Source organism: Solea senegalensis, linkage group LG4, assembly GCF_019176455.1.
Source record: "Solea senegalensis isolate Sse05_10M linkage group LG4, IFAPA_SoseM_1, whole genome shotgun sequence".
Lineage (NCBI taxonomy): Eukaryota > Metazoa > Chordata > Actinopteri > Pleuronectiformes > Soleidae > Solea > Solea senegalensis.
In genome coordinates, this window is record NC_058024.1 from 17,360,720 (window position 1) to 17,378,119 (window position 17,400).

The 17,400-nt window shown below is 40.2% G+C and overlaps 1 protein-coding gene across 1 annotated transcript in view; it reads right to left on the reverse strand.

Annotated features, from left to right (window-relative positions):
* The window catches only part of LOC122768126 (plexin-A2-like), a 71,454-nt gene that overhangs the window by 23,998 nt on the left and 30,056 nt on the right, over window positions 1-17,400 (reverse strand). Inside the window, exons 5-12 of the mRNA XM_044023879.1 lie at window positions 14,306-14,406; window positions 10,944-11,067; window positions 9,765-9,918; window positions 8,436-8,532; window positions 5,351-5,465; window positions 4,313-4,513; window positions 3,572-3,668; window positions 2,763-2,962 (exon numbers count right to left, since the gene is read on the reverse strand). Coding sequence (XP_043879814.1) covers window positions 2,763-2,962; window positions 3,572-3,668; window positions 4,313-4,513; window positions 5,351-5,465; window positions 8,436-8,532; window positions 9,765-9,918; window positions 10,944-11,067; window positions 14,306-14,406 — 1,089 coding nt within the window. The remainder of the gene's footprint in view (window positions 1-2,762; window positions 2,963-3,571; window positions 3,669-4,312; window positions 4,514-5,350; window positions 5,466-8,435; window positions 8,533-9,764; window positions 9,919-10,943; window positions 11,068-14,305; window positions 14,407-17,400) is intronic.

The following is a 17,400-nucleotide window of genomic DNA, read 5'->3' on the forward strand; positions in this document are numbered from 1 at the left end:
CTTACAGTTTCACTGGTCTTCTACATGAATTTCTCGCCCAAGACAAATACAGTTGTGGGTTGAAGTCTTAGAGTCTAGTAATGAATATCTTAAAATTGTAAAACATTCTCTCCTGCACTAACAAAGGCACTTTGTATTAGATTTTCAAATTGAAAGTCCATTTGCCTTTGAGAGTGCAATCTTGAAGTCTATCCGCCATCATCTGCTGACGAATTAACCTTTGAGGCCAATGGCCCTGTATTTGTTGGTTTCCAGTAAAGACATACTGCATATCCAGGCAAGTCTGTTACTCCTGTCTGACTCACCGCATCACACAAGAGAATTGATTTAAGAGGTGATATTTACAATCAAATTTTTCTCAGGCTACACGTTGGTTAATCTCTGTGAACAGCTATCGCTACATGTGAATGCAGTCAAGTTAAAAGCCAAAAAGACATTTCTGTCAATGTGTTCCGTTTTTTTTTGCTCTCCTCGTGGATGTTTTTCCTGCATGCGACCAATTGGTGCGTGTGATTGGTAAAACTAGGAATCGAGCAAGCTGTTGGAAAAAGGAAGCGGTCTACTCTGCAGTCGGTTTCTTAGTGGTAGAAAATGGGTACAGTGCTGACAGAAAGAAAAAAAACCTTACTCATACAATGAGGTGGGACTTTGACTCAAAGTAAGGGTTAGCAACACGGGTTAATTGTTATGTTGTCCTGCTGAACCGTTATGCTTCAACTGATAAGATCCACTCAGCTTTTGCATTGATGTTTTTAAAATGCAAATCTATTAGTGTGGATGTGGAGCACATTTACATTGTACCTTCACCTTGAATGTATGTGTGCATGAGAAATATGTAACTCTCATTAAATTGGGTTCATTCAGACAGCCTAGAAATCCTGCGATTCAAAACAAATGTAAATGAGTATTGTAATGAATAACAAAAGTCAAAGGAAACCTATTCACACGTTTCTCTGGTGCAAAGTTAACCACCCCAGCAAGAAAGTATTGGACCTGCAGAGCAGAACAGGAGCAATGGCAGAACCACACTCAGTCGGCTGCAGCTCCTTCAGAAACACTAATAATGTGACAGGGACATCAAAGACTCACGGCTCTTTGAAGTGGGAGAGCCTTGCATTTCTGTTCCTGACCCACTGTGCCTCATTCAGGAGAATGAACAGGAGTTTGTGACATAAAAGATCCATCACTACTCGAGACAGACTGAATTCATTTAGCTCTCAAACACTTTTTAAGGTATTCAGTACTGGGGGGAAAAAAACACGAGGCGCTTTCACGTAAACAGACACTAAGAAGTGGCCACGGACAAAATCTTTGTTTGTCGACGTTCATGAATTCCCATCCAACACAGATTTTCAGGGTACCAGAAAGATAAACAGCTTCTATTTAAAGCCTTTAGTCACCAGTGAAGAGCTGAACATTTCAGTCATATATGCATGTGGTCCTGCAGAAGCCAAAGGTGAATGCAATTCCAAATGTACTTTTAAAGAAACCGTTTCATCCAAACATTTGATGAAGCCCAACAATTCTTAAAGCTGCTGTCAACTTTTGGCTCACTTCCTGTACCATTGCCCTCTTTCCTTCCTATGTCACCTCACAAGCACAGTTGTTTAGCAGGTTTTAATTTTCATTCTACCTTGTTTCTTTTTTTGGTTAAACATTATATTTCTGTGATTGTACTGTTTACTGTTTCATAGTGCCGTATATCACTATGAAAAGATAGATAAAGAATGAATGTTTATTGCTGCAGTGCTGATTCATTCTTGTTACAAAATACAAGCGCAAAGATCTTGATAAAATACTGATTTATCTTAAAGAAAGCTCTTAAACCTTAAACATAAAATGTACTTTATGTAATGGTCTCGGTTGTTAGTATTTTGTAGTTTGGTGTGCTAAGAGTGTTGGTGTTTTGTTGCTGATGTTGCGGATGTGAGATGAACTGTTAAGCTCATACGTGCATTAGTAATACAGATTGAGTGAAGAGTTTAGAAAACGCAGCTTTAGTCGTGCTTGTTAGCAAATGAAAAAAAACAAATGTAACACAGCTTTTTAATAGGATTAGCAAACATCAGTGTGGTGGAGATGGCATCATGGAGAACAGTGTGAAATGAACAACCTAGTTCATTTAAACTCGGGGAAACAAAGTTTCACAACAAATGAACGATATGTCATGAGTTCTCATTCAGTTCAGGACCTGAGGCAGTACATTTTCAGTTGTGCAGGAATTTGCCACTGTTGACTCGGTAATTGCAACAATGTGATAACACTGGCAAATTCAGGACCGAGTGCTGGCTGATAATATATTTCTTTAACTCTATCTACTTTTATTCTGCACATGTAAATGACTTTATGTGATGCTTAAATCGGTGCATTATGAGCGACCACATTTGCATTCTGACTGAGACTTGTTGTCACTGTATGATGGAGTGAGTTCATTTTGAGATTTGTATAAGGTGTTTTGGTGATTTGAGTGAGTTTTGGGGGTGACATTAATTGTTTGGACAAGATGCATGCAGGTCAAGCTCACCGTGTGGAGACTTTTGAAAAAGTGGCTTCAGTAGTGAACAATGAAAAAAAGTGTTATCTTCCGAAATGTGGTTGAAGAAGATAAACTAAACGTTTAGTTTCTTAAGAGCACTTGTAGCTCTGTTTCAAGGGAATGATGACGACGGCTGAGAAATGCGTATAATTACCCAGAAACCCATTATCCGCCATGACTAACTAAGTGGCAGACATTTGGGCAACATCCCAAATAAACAACAAACCTCAGTAATGCGTGGGTTGGTGCACTTGACATTCCTGACGGACAGGTCCAGCCAGCGACTCGCATAGGGGGAGATGGGAGGACAGTGCTGCTTCATGGTGCACCGACCCTCGCCGCTGCACCAGCCGCACTGGAACTTCCTGTCTGCCCGCAGGCACATGCCACAGCTGTCCCGCTGAGCACTGCACTTGTACAGATGCACTTTAAGATAACCCAGAGGACATCTGGTCACTTTTTATTCATGCAAACATTAATATCACAATTAATATATCACTATGAATAGATTGTAAAGGTAACTGGGGACTGGCTATAACAAAAATTCAAATTGACACACTGAATCAAAGAAGCATTCATGTAAATCCCTCTTTCATGTATTAAGAAGAGAAGATGCCAAAGTAATCCAATAAAGCCTTCTTTAAAGTCTGTCTCTTGCATCCTCTCGTAAGTAGACTTTATTTATGCCCGTATGCAGTCAGTAATGACAAGGCCCACTGCATTAAAATGTATGTCTCTATCCATCAGAACAGGGATGTATTTAGTGCAAAACCAATAACAACAACTGACAGACACTTTTTCTTGCATGATGAAGAGGTCATAGCCATAGGAGCGAAACTAAGCAAATATGAAGATTTACCGTTCATGTCTCTGGGATCACAGGTGATTGGGTACTATTTGATAACACTCCCTACTATTGAGAACTTTCTCTCAAGGCCATTTGGGAGCCTTGAAGTGCTCTCAGTGGCCCACCTATCCCCCAGGATTGAGTGCTTTACACTTCTTGGGTCTGGCAGTGATAGATTGCAGAGTTACCTTTAATCTTCTCGGGATTGTCGATGATGAAATTGCCGTTCCATACAATGGAGAGGTCCACTGCCAGGTCACTGATCTTCACACCCTCATACATGTACTGCAAAGCAGACACACAGAATGAGGGAGTGTGCAGAAAGTGCATGCAAGGAGAAAGAATACCAACGAGACAAGGAATGAAGGTAAAAAAAAATGATGGAGAAAGACAGAAGGGAGGGAAATGAAAGGATGAAAGGGCAGCAGAGAGACGAGGCTTTTAACCATCTGTCATTTCTGCCATGGTTGGCTGCTCCTCTCCTCTTTGATGTGTAGGGACGCAAACCCTGAATGGGATGGCTGATCATCCACATCTAAATAAAATGGCCTTTTTGCTCATTGTCACAGAGAAACAAGAAATGCTTTGCAGTGAAATGTATCCTGGCTTTTGCACTGTGCAACAAAACATGTCTCCAATCCTGTGATTCTGGTGGGTCAAATACATTTAGACATGATGATGAAACCATATTGATGTGTATTAGTTATAATTCTAGTTAAGAAAAACTTCTTCCTTTCCTTAAACTTCCTTCCTTTCTCCTGTGCACTTCTCCTCACTCACTTCCCCCTTCCTCTACTTTCTCCTCAATATGCTTAGCACCTCAGGCAGTATCCACTGATGTACCCTATCTACCTTGCCTGCACAGCATCCAAGCTGTCTACCTCATTTGGCAGCTGTGAGACTCCCACTGGGACTGTTTGAGGTCATACCGAGCTGTTCTGGCACTGCACACTGGTGCTGTTGAAGCGCAGCGCCGTGACACGCTGGCTGACTCCCTGCACGTGCACCACACACTCGTAGCCCCGCTGACCAGACTGCGGCTGGGGAAGGTTCCGGGCCCTAAGGGTGATGGGTCTGACTTCACCGGCCGGGATGAGAATTTCCCCAGAGTGCAGGAGCTGAGGGCAATCCTTTGAAAACAAACACAGTAACTTTATTCACAGTTATCATCATCCATCATACCATCAGTCACAGTAAGTTATGTAAATAACAGTTACATCACTAATTACTCCTCTGGATATTAGCTCTATATAGTATCGCGCTCTCTCTCTCTTTTTTTTCTATATACATGTGTGGCAATATTATGTAAATACCCAATGTACATTATTCTCCCATATTAGATTCATAAAAATGTGCAATTTGATTGATGATATGCAGTAGTAGTATTATTGGAATTTTTCTATCTTTGCAGCATCACTGTATTCTTTAAGGCAATTATATTTAGTCATGGTCGCTGTTTTTCAGTCAGTCTGCCATTCTAGTTCAGACTAAAATATCATTAAGGGAGGATTTGCCAATAAACTTGGTACATGTATCCATGGTTACCAAAAACTGCTGTGTCCAGTAACAAAAAAAAAAGAAAAAAGAAAAAAGAAGAACCTCTAAATCTCTTGAGAGCATAGGCTTCACATTTTTACACAGATAGCATAATGACTGAGCTGTGCCCTGGCTTTCCCTTTGTTTAAAACCTCTCAGCTACTGCATAGAAATGTACTTCCTTTTCAGATTAACAAGTTTTACTTAATAGTGACTTGGTGACACCGGGACATTAATAATCAAATCCCATCTGTACAGTTGTGCTGTATCCATTGCATCCATCACCTCTCTGCACTGGGGCTCTGCTGTGCTTTTTGACTGTTTCCTCACAGTCAAAGTATCTCATTGGCAAAGATAGATGGTGCTCTTGAAAGGAGCAATTTAATTAGCTAATGAAAGAGCAACTCTGCGGTGTCTCTGTGTTAATGTACCTCTGAGGCGTTGACTCTTCCCTCCTGGAAAGAACAGCTGCTGGGGTCATGTGTGCACAGGTTGCGGTATTTACACCAGTGGCAGCGAAAAGTGCTGTTTACACAGGACAGACACCTGCGAGAGGAAATGATCACATTACTGCACATGGTGCCTGCAAAACATTAATAGCACCGCTTGCATAATGAGTGTATTTTGCATTTACACAGTAAGTCATTTGTTCAACAGTAATCCTTATGTACTTTCTATCCGTCATGTAGTGTACGTCCTCCTCCTGCGTGAAGAGGATTGAACTGGGACGCTGATAAAGGATTACAGTATCTTGTTGTTTCATGGAAACAACAATCATATCTTTTCAGTTTCTATGCAGCAGCATGAAGGGAAGCATTTGTTATGGATGACCTTGAGCATGACATCTGAGCAGGGTTTAAACACTTGTAACAGTGGAATACAAAATGAAAACATGTAATACATAAATTACAGACATACAGTGTCCCTGACAGATGTGCACCTCAGTTTTGTTTTGTTTTAAATGAAAACGATGCAATTCACCTGGTGCAGTTCCGGATTATAACCATCTCTGAAATTAAAGTGCCAAGTGCATATTTGATGGGTAGAACTGTGCCATGTATCTGGCTCCGATACTGTGTGGATTAACATTGAGCTGTTGGACTGGATTTAATCACACTTTGGTTGAAAAACATGGAGGTGGTGCTGGTACAGGTTTGGGAGAAGCACTGACAGAATTAGATTGAATGTGATTCACAGCTGCTGATATGTCAAACAGCGCAATTGAGTGCTGAAAATGGATCTTGTTCTATTTTCCTGTGGGGGCAAAATGGACTTAGCTGTGCACAATGGAGGTGTAGCACTGTGCATGAAAAAAAAAGAAAAGAAATGAATCTATGCACTATCAGTATCCAGGATGAGGTCCTACTATAGGATAAAACCTTAAAACCACAAGCAGACCTCCAGCACTGCAGCTCTTCGAAAGCTGCAATTGCCAATAAATGTAGTGCAGCACCATTAAATGTTGATATTAATAAGGTGCCCAAGGCCACTATGGACATAAAAATGTGTGCTTGTGTGTGTGTGTGTGTGTGTGTGTGTGTGTGTGTGTGAGAGTGAGAAAGACATTTGGGAGGTAGGGTATAAATAGAACTAACTGGCAGAGTGCTGCAAACTCTGGGTAATTAATTATTGGGGGCTTGTGTGATGCTGAGGTGAGGGAGGTGGAGACGGAGGTGTCAGGTTATGAGTGTGTTTGGGCTGAAGTATTAATCACAGTCATTCACATGGTCACCTCACAGCTAATGAAGGCCATATTGTTGTGCGGCAGACGTGATGAGCTTCCAACTGTTTTTCTGTAATATGGTGATATAGACTCGCTCATGTTGCACTCAGAGGGCACGTTGGATAAATGTCATGTGAGTCCACTGTAGGCTAATTCACATGGTTAAGCCGTGACTACTCCCCATTAGTCAAATGTCTCCAACCTACTGTTTATGTCGGAATAAAATGTGTAATTATGGAGCTCTATCATTAACAGCACACTTGAAGGTGATGTCGTGCATGTATGAATAAGCTTAAAACTTATTTTCCATTTTATTGCACTTGTGTTTTAAAATACTTTTTTTCCTGCTTGTAAGATAATTTTATGTATTCAATCCCCCTTTGACTTTTTCATCCATTTAAAGCAACAAAATGTACAATTTCAACCTTCAAATAATGTCTCCATTATCATTTTGATGGTACGTCGACTTAGAACGTCGGCACCCACAGAAAAGCCACATTGCCTGCATTGGCACGAGGGAAATTCAGGTTTCTGGTCGGCACCATAGCACAAAAAGAACTGCAACATTTGACTACTTTACAGCATACATCACTACCACAACCTCACCCCACTTACACTGCCGTTGTAACACATAATACTGTTTATCAACTGTCGGGGGACCCTGAGAGCAAATCCTTTATTATAGCTTTTAGCTTGTGAAAATGTCCATCCATCCATTTTCTACCGCTTTATCCTCCACATGAGGATCGCGGCTGAGACAAACAACCATGCACTCAAACACCTACGGCCAATTTAGAGTGTCCAATTTGCTTGTGAAAATGTATTCTATTTATTTCTTTTATTTTCAACACTGTGTTTGTTTTTTATCTTATTTTCCGCTCATGCGTCTTTTGTTAAGAAATGTACGACACAAACAAAATGTTTCACTGTATACAACCCAATCAACTCTCAACTTTCAAAAGTTTCAGCCACTCATAAACAAAGATATTTCACGATAAAGGTGAGTGGTTAGAGTGCATATTCACGTCTTTGTCTTTTGTTGCCACGGCGACTTGTGAAATTGCTAATTTGCCAAACGCTGCTTCTTTGCATGCATCCTAATGTGTTGCAGAGCAATTGTTATTCACAATGGAAACCTTCTTATCCTCGTCTCTTACGTTAAGTACATTTGACACAAGCAAAATGGATCAAAGTCAAAGGAGCTTCTCTGCTCATTTAGGAAGATTATTTTGTCAGGGGGGGAAAACTGATGACAATTTAAATGAATTCCATTGTAATTCACTTGATTTCATCAGACCTCAGGGCACCAAGGAAAGGCGGGAAATCTGAAAAGTCTGACAACAAACGCAACTTTGGCTGGACCTCTGAGGACTACAGTCTACTCGTGTTGAGTCTCCATCATTAACACTGTAGTTGCTTGGCAACATTTTAACGTGTAATGATTAGAATTTAACACGAGGATCATTGGGGCTGTTTTTGCTTTGTTTGGGGGGAAAAAAATAGTATTAGTTTAGTTGAATTGAAATTGAAAGTGCAAAGAGTAGTCCACTCCCTAACTGCCAATGTGAACAAACTGGAAACAAACAGACCATGGCAAGTGCATCATGTTGATTGAAATGAAACTTGACAGATAAATTGAACTTGGAGGTTATCTAACAGCCCGATCTTAAGTGGGGTTGTGAGCGTCAGTACATCAGTACATCATTGCCCTAAATTAAGTTGTGCTCCACCATCTATTGAACAAATCAGAGAAAGGGGGGGTCGGGGGAGGGGCTTGTGACAGTCTGACTCACGTTTTGTGTGTGCTGCAGTTGTAGAATTTCACCTCCGTGCTGGCAACCATTTGACCTGTCTCCTTTGAGTTTAGACGAAGTTCTACGCCGGCCCAGTCTGAGAGTGAGAGCAGGGAGCGGGGGGGGTTAATGAGTGAAAAGAAGAGGCAAGGGAATGGAAGAAAAAGTGAGAAAGGAGTACAGAGTGAAATATGGTGAGAGAGACAGAGAGACAACAAAGGGACGAGTGAATGAAGTGAAAAAGGAGGTAAAAATGAGAAAAATGTTAATACTTTAATCTCACTGCACCTGGTGTCTGCGTCTCTGTGAGGGCATATTGCTGTTGTCTTTAGTCACAAACTTCAATTGAAGGATTACTGTATATTCTCGGAGGGAAATTCTAAAGCTTGTTGGTGCAAACTTTGTGGGTAAACTAAAAATTGCGCATTTGGTCAGTGTGAAAAAGCAACTGCTGGGTTTTTATATGGTGTTGATATTTAAATATTTTCACTGGTCATCTTCAACATTTCTACTTTGTGACTACGATATCTCACCAACATTTCCTATGAGGTACAAACATCCACTTGGACTCAAACTTAAAAGAATTAAAACTCAAGAATTCAAACTTTGTGGTCAAAGATCAACGTCCACTCTTGCCTCATCATGAGGGATGTCACGGTTCTTGTGTGTTATCTTAAAAACACAAGATAATCATTTCAAATCTATCTCTGTTCACTGACACTTATGGACTGAGGGGGTTTTAATTTAGACCATGGTCACAGTCACAGTATGTTATGTGCAGACTGAGGTTATATCCATACTACATTTTCATTTGAAAACAGCCTTTTCAGATAAAAACGATCAGCATATAGCTCAATCTCAGAAGTGGTTAGGGTTGGTGGAGTGTTAATGGAGCTTTATGTTCACAGCTTATAGTCAAGTTGTAGCTCAAAAGAACCAATCAATGCTGGTAACTGTCATAGTTTCTACACTATACACTATAATGCCGCTTTTCCACTATATGGTCCCAGCACGACTTGCCTCGCCTTGGCACGGCACGGCTCGACTCTACGCGGTTTGGTTGGTTTTCCATTACAGTGTAGTACCTCCTCAATGTGAGCGGTGTCATCACATAGCATGGCTGCACGGAACTGCTGTGACTTTGTTTTATATGCGACACAAAGCAAACTATTGACTAGTATCAGGTACCAGGTACTACCACTAATGGAAAAGCTGTCTGAGGCAAGTCTAGTCGTGCTGGAACCATGTCGTGGAAAAGCCGCTTAACACAGCCCTGGAGTTTTCAAACAGAAGGGAGCAGGCAGTGTTTTCAGAAAACTCTGAACTTACCTTGTCCCTCTTGTATCTGAGGGACCTCCTTGCCAGCTGGGGACAGACACATCACCCTGTTCCCTTTGACGTGACCCTCCACTTGGGCCTGCTGGCCAAATGAACAGGTGATCCCAGCAGAAAGGTCTGGAACATTATTCACCTCCAGCAGAAGCTAAAAGAAAGAAGATGTATCAAACTTTAGTTTGGCCTGTTTTGTGTTCAGGCCAAAGTGACCTCTAACACATTATCTCTTTTATTTAATGCACACAAAAGCTGCAAGTGTAGTAACTCAACTTTTTAATTTCACTACTTTATGTACCAGCACTTTTATTTCTGTTAGGTTATCTGTCTAATTTATGATTATGGTCCAGAATAATCACCTGACGTTCACCTGTTCTTGTGAGAGTCTAGTTTATTGTGTTTATTTGTTATTGTTAATAAGAACAACATCTATCAGACAGGTGATCAGCTGTGGAAGACAGCATAATAACAGTACACCAAATAACATGGACTTTAAATCATTGTTGCCAATGTTAAAGATAATCTGAGTAGACAAGTTGGCAAAAAGTCCAGTTTTTAGTTATTTAATTATAGACTGAATATTTAAATACATAATAGATGTTGTGAACATCACTAACATCTTATGGTATCTTTTATTCACTGAAGATTTGAATAATTTAGTGTTTTAACGGTTCAGTAATACCGATTGCCCAGGAAATATACTCCTGCATATAAGCTCCCTGTTAGAATACAGTATGTTATTTTCACACTTTTATATTTGTAGAATAATAGAATAAGATCAAATGAGCACCCGTGTTAGTGGTGGGCAGGATCTGCAGCATTTTCAACGAGAAAGCCAGTCATTGTGTTTCACTTGTCTTTGTGCAGGTGATTATATCCTGACTCTAACGTCATATTTAACATTTAAACAAATTGAAGTGTTTTTCTCAAAATGTCAAACTATTCTCTGGTAATAATGTTGCTTTGCTCCAACGGCTACTGAGGAAATAAGCTTTTAGGATATTTAATGAACCTTTGGTTGAATGCAGATGCAGACAGACAAAGCAGCTAATTGCTGCGAAAATGGTTCTGACCGTTTAAACCAAAAATAAATTCCCCTCACCTCTACAAAAAAAAACCTGCTCATAAAACACATTATGTTTGAAGTGACAGTGGTGGAATGATGAGCACACTCACTGGGACACTATGTGCTGATACTGCAATGCTGTCCGGGTGAGCGATAACTTTCACACAGCGGTCAATGTCCGTGGCAAAGCGGAAGTTCTCCTCTGCCCTCGGACACCTGTCCCTGCGTGAGCACCTGTCAAGCAGAACAGACACAATATAGAGAAGCAATCCTGTGGCTCTACTTTACTCTCACTATCTTTAGTTATACAGAAATATACAGTGCTTAACGAATGTATTACCACCACTTAATGTAAGGTTTATGCTACAACTGCCCTAAATCAACAGCATTGGTAATGGTTTCTGTAATGGTTAATACACCTGAATGTAGAAGCTCTTTAACCAAAATTATATTTTTAATGCTAAAATATAATTGTTGTTGTTATCCATGAATTTTCCAATGTGCTGTTTTATAAAACAATCTGAAAAAAAATACTAAAAGCACATTATTATTTCCTGATCAATGATATTGTCTAATTTTTACGACAGGTGGTCTAGTAAATTTGTTAAACACTGTATGTGAAGCAAAGACCTTATGAGCTCTACTCAAGTCTTTGTAATTGGGTAATTCTTGTTCTTCCAATGATGTTATATTTAAACAGATGCACACATGTATGTGTGTGTGTGTGTGTGCATGTATGCACAGTATACATGCAGATGCATGTACAGCTAGTTAAAAAAGGAAAAGTATGCAAATCAAACACTGTTTTTGCGCCGATGTTCATGGTTCCCACAGGATGAAGTTGGCCGAATTTGTTGATCCCATGACTTTTGCTTTGGCTCTTACAAGAGGCTCAGCTCGGAGCTTTTATATGAATTGGGGTCTCTTCATATTTGGCAAAGACATTCATGTTCCCCTCAGGAGTAAATAGCTGCAGAGCTAATGGCTGCTGGACCCCAGTTGTTAGCATGCTAACGCTAAACCAAGATGGCAGAATGAATATTGTATGCGTTAATCATTAGAGCTTGCATTAAGGGTGGGAATTTGCCAGTTAACTCATGCGTAATATCGTGACACAGTGATTCCACGATAATTGGTTAATTGCGAGACACAATTACGTAATAATACACAATAATATCTGCCTCACTGAAGAATACAAAATGCCTCTCAGAAGACTGAGTGCAGGATTTTGATTCTGGTTCATTTTCAAAAAGACAAAAGCTAAAGCCAAAGCTTTTTTAACCTCTCACCTCACAAAATCATATTTTTTCAACATAACCTGGTCAATGAACTATGCTACTTCTAACATATTTCCATTACCTTATATTTTTAGTAGTATACTACAAGATTAAATCACTCATTAAAGGGTTATCTTTACTCCCGTGTTAAACGCCACAGCAAAATCATGATGTTGTGACTCTGCCAAGTCAAACATGGAGGGAAACCTATTTACTGTATATTTAAATAAATGTAATCATGTCTCTTTACTCAGAATGATGGTATAATGTTGTATTAATATTATGTCTTCCTTCCATTTGCGTACACTGTCTTCTTACTTTCTTGCACATGTCAGATGTGTGATCTCTCTTGCTGCTTTTTTGTTTTAACCGTACTTTTCAGCAGAGTAAATTACACTGAGTGCAACAGTAGAATACATTTCAGCTCCCAGATCCCAACAGGCAATTAAAAGTAAGTAGTGAAAGGGTCGGCAGCACAGAATGACCTTTAAAATAATAATCTTGTGTGAGAGAAGTGAGAAGTAAAACTACATTTGAAGTTATGGGAAGAGGTACTTTTTCTTTCAACTGTGTGTCCAGTTTTACTATCAGGGGCTGCTGATGAGGGTTTTAATGTACTTGTATTTATAGAGACTTTTTTAAATGAGGCAGAATAGGAGCTCTCTGCACAGTAGTAACAGACAGACCATTCCTAAATGCTGTCTTTAAAAGAAAGAGTCCCTCAGCAGCAGCAGAATTAAATTGGAAGTGTAAACACACAGTATTCTGGCTGTTCACCATCGTGTCGTTCTTTTTTAAATGTGAAATGCACACACACACACACACACAGAGGGGAGACGGTACTTGGGTGGCACCTCCTGAGAGAGCTGAAAGCGCATTGAGGCCTCTGCTGTAATTACAACACAATAAAAAGGCGGAATGGAAAGGCATTGACAGCTGTTGCTGGCTCGGCTCCTTGAGGTGGACCCGAGCCGCAGGAGTATAGACGGTCACCTTCTGACCGCTCATCAGCTGAAGTGCCTCGGAAAAATGTGGGGGGGGGTTGTCTTTCATCTCAGCCTGTCTTTCATTGCCTCTTTTATTCACTGTGTTTTGTCTGATGGAGCCATTTGTTCCCATTTCCTTTGGGCTTTTTACATGAACCATAGCAAACTCTCCCCACGGTCTCTGACTGATAGGACACTATGCTAGGGGTGGGAAAGTAAAATCCTGAAAGCGATGTGCATGACACCCTGTGAGATGATTGAGTGGCTAACAAAATCTGGATTTAATGGACATAAAAATAAAGTGGCCTCATTTTGCAGAGTGAGAGCTCATGATTCACTTAGGGTAACTTGAGGGAACAGCAGCCTATCTGTTTACTGATAAGTGTGAGGCATTAATTTAAATAAGCAGTGTAATGGGACTTGCAGACACAGTCAGCACTCAGGGAAAAAAAAAAGGGGGCGAAATAACTTTTTAATGAGGTAATTTAAATTAAAACAAAACTTAAATGTTTTTCCCTCTTCTAAAGTCACTGCCAATTTGATCGTACAATGAGAGCACCAATTTAAATAACTCTTATCACCATCAATATATTGCTGGCTGAAATGCAGACATCACATGATCAAACGGGGGGGCGGGAATTCCCCCATCTAAGGTCAGCTTCAAACATGGCGGCTGGTTGTGAAACCCGTTTTTTTTTTTTTTAATCTCCTGAATTCCCTTTGCTCTACATGGAGGTATTATGCAAGCTAACCCAGGGGTCAGATAATTAAGATGGCAGAGATAAGCTGGCTCTGTCAGGTCCAAAATGTTCCCTGGGTATGCTGAGGTCCAGTTTGTACACCTGCTGTGTCTGCCAGACTAATCCCTCTTGTCCTTCATTAATGCCTATCGTTCATTCACCCGAGAGTCAATGAAATCTGGTGGGCATGCAGTATGTGCTGTCCTAAATAATGCTATTTACGAGGGATCATTGTCCAACTTCCGTTTTCTGCCTTTCCCACCAGCTGTTGATAAAAATGGGCAAACTCCGGGGAGTCTGTTGTTTCCAACTGCACAAATCATATGACCACATGCACTTAGGATTTATTGATAGCTTTTTTTTTTTATGCACTTGCTTGGAAAGAGCCGTTGCTGTGGTTGTGGTTCCAGTCCCTCGGCTGTGACATGTGTATTTCAGCGTGGGAGACGATATAAGGGAGCAGACTCACATGTTAAACAGGACACACCAGCCGCAGTGAGGGTCACCAGAGCTCAGGCACTCGGCGCATGTAGTGTGCTGCTCACAGGCCTCCACGGGAACCTGAGCCACCTAAACCAGAGGAATGACAGGGAGGTTTAAAATGTGAGGTTGAAGAAAGATGCACAGAAATATTATCAGAGAGTTGAGTGAGGGCGGAAATGTGACAGCTTTTCCAGTAAAGAAAATATAAACATCACTCGCCCCTCTGTTATTTCTACTTCAAGTCGTTCACATCACACGCATGAGGGGAAACTTAAAGAGACAGTGAATTTGTCTTCACCTATGAGCTTTATTTTGAATTTCTTGGTGTTTCCCCCCCTTATGGCCACGGCTTTTAGGCTCCACTTCGCAGACCTTAAAGTTAAAAGTTAGTTAAAGACTTAAGACTACGATGCTTCATGTGATTTAAAGGGAATATGCAGACTGTGGCGTTTCACTAATGAAGTGAGATACCAAACATAGTAACACAGTGGTGAGTTAAAGCTGTTGTCAGAAGTCATTTTATTAACTTCCTGTCTGTGGCTGCTGTTACCATTTATCATCCTATGTCACTTTATGAACACATTTATTTACAGTTTAACCTCATGAGCAGAAAGGACCACCATGGTCCACTAGGGGGACTCCTGGCTCCTGATTGGATAGAGTTTTGTGGGATAGAGACCCATGGTCACTGACTAAAAATTCTCGATCAGTGATTCCCAAAGTGTGGGCTGTGGCCCCCTAGTGGACCATGGTGGTACTGCAGGTGGACCGTGGTGTTTTTAATTTTCAGTTTTGTAATTAAGTTTTAAATTGCTGTACAATATGTACGGTATATTTTAAGAAATACTTGTAAGGAGTATATGGCGTTGAAATTGTGTGTTATATTCTCTCGTCTCCTCACTTTGTCGTGAAGCTAAACCTTTCAAAATATTACATGGAGCCCATGGAGTGAACTGATTATTAATCTGCACTGGATGTTTCCCATCACATGAAAACAAATATGGGAATTATTGATCCTAGTCGATCATAGTTTTGATTTTGAAGGTGTGGGTGGAGGATTTTCAGATTTCAAAGTGGGCCCCGGCACATTTAAATTTGGGAATGGCTGCTCAAGATCAATGATAGCTGTCAGAATATAGAGTGTTTTTTTTAAATGTATTTTAAGTATCTCACAGCAGCTTTAAGGGACTATGCTGATACTATGAAGTCAACTGTATATATATATATATATATATGTATATATATATATATATATATATATATATATATATATTTATATATATATATATATATATATATATATATATATATATGTATATATATATATAATATATATATATATATATATAAATACAAACATAACAAACAAAACACCAATCATTCAGAAACAACAAGACAAACATTTTGTTTGGCCTTCATTTACTCTGTGCTTTTATGTAAATGCCACTGTTTTTGAATAAAGTTTCTTACATGTTTGTGTGATAAAAGTTAAATATGGCAGCCACAAACTGGAAATAAGGCTGCCGAGGGCCCACTACCAAAACATTCTGATGAAATAGCAAGGCCCTCTGATGAGGAGGGACCAGAGGCCATTTCATCATGTTGACTATTTTGAAATATATGGAAGTCTCATCACAGTACACACAGTGAAATATCCCAGAGGAAAACAGGCCATTTCTTTCTAGTTCTTGCTTGTGACACAAATATGTAACGGAACATGCAATATTGTGCTCTAACCACAGCTGTTTTGAAAGCTTTTTTGGCAGCAGAACCTTTATTTAACTTTCCTTTATATTTGTGGACTCTTGCAATTGTAATGATTTTGTGTTTATCTTACAATTTGTTTTCCCATACACATACATACAAGCAGAAAGACTGTCAGACAGCCACAATCTTTGCTATTGCTGCCGCATCCGTGCGTGCACGTCTGGCAAAACATAAGCTGTCCATTAGCTGCCTGAGAGATGCTGCTGTCACACAGCGAGCACGTTCCACGATTTACAAAACCACTCCACCACATACAGAACCAGGTTGGAGCTGCAGCCTGAGCCTGGCTATTTTATACTTTGTTATTCATCTGGGTTTGACTGTATGGTGCAAGCAATTTCCTGATGTAAACAATCACAAATGAAGAGTGGATTATGGATTAGAGTGTCCCCGGTGCTCTTGATAGCATAAATGGGTGCTCTCTCAGGTTTGTGTTGGCGAAATGGATTATTTGCTGCTTTACACAAAATAAGTTTCTCTCTTTTTTTCTTCAGCAGTTCAGAGCCCATTTGGTGCATTCCATTAGCAAAATGAATTTATAGTGCGGGTAGGGCCTAAGGCTTAAAAGTCCATATCTGACGCACTTGGAATAATCCATGAATTGTTGTGGACTGGAGCTCATCTAAACAAACAAACTTGGTTTGTGGCCATTAGGCAGCGTGACCTTTCCACGGTGAGAGCTATGGATCTCCTCCTTTCTGTTGCCCCGCTGAAAGTCTAATGTTGCTGCACATCAGAGTTGGTTTAGTGGCCTTGGTATTCCTTGGTTTTGTGTCCACAGGGCACTAAGATATGATAGCAGCTCAGCATGTGGATCCATTCATCAGTCTCCCACTCAGCGTACACTGTATGATGATACTGTTCTTTTGTCTTGAGGATGTTTTTTCCCTCATTACTGGATACCAGCTGTTCAGATACAGACACAGTTGCTATTCATGCACTATAAGTCGTTTTGCAAAAAATAAAATTCCGCCTCTGAAGCAATGTTCGGAGGTATTTGCTGTTTGTTCAGAAGGACATCATAGTAACCAAATTAAAAGGAAATCTGACAATCTAATATAGTCCCTCATTCAACATTTATGCCGCGTTTCCCACAAGTGTAGGTCATTGTAGGTTAAAATGTCGCCACTCAACCGAATGAGGTCAAGTGGGGGTTGGTTGTGCAGATGTGGCCGTAACAATAAATGGTCATGCAAGGCTGAAGAGAGTTAAAATGATTTAATCGTTAGTTCTTTGCCCCATAAAATGTCAGAAAATGCCACAAAAAACAAAATGACAATCTTAAATGTCTCATTTTGTCCACAGGCCAAAAGA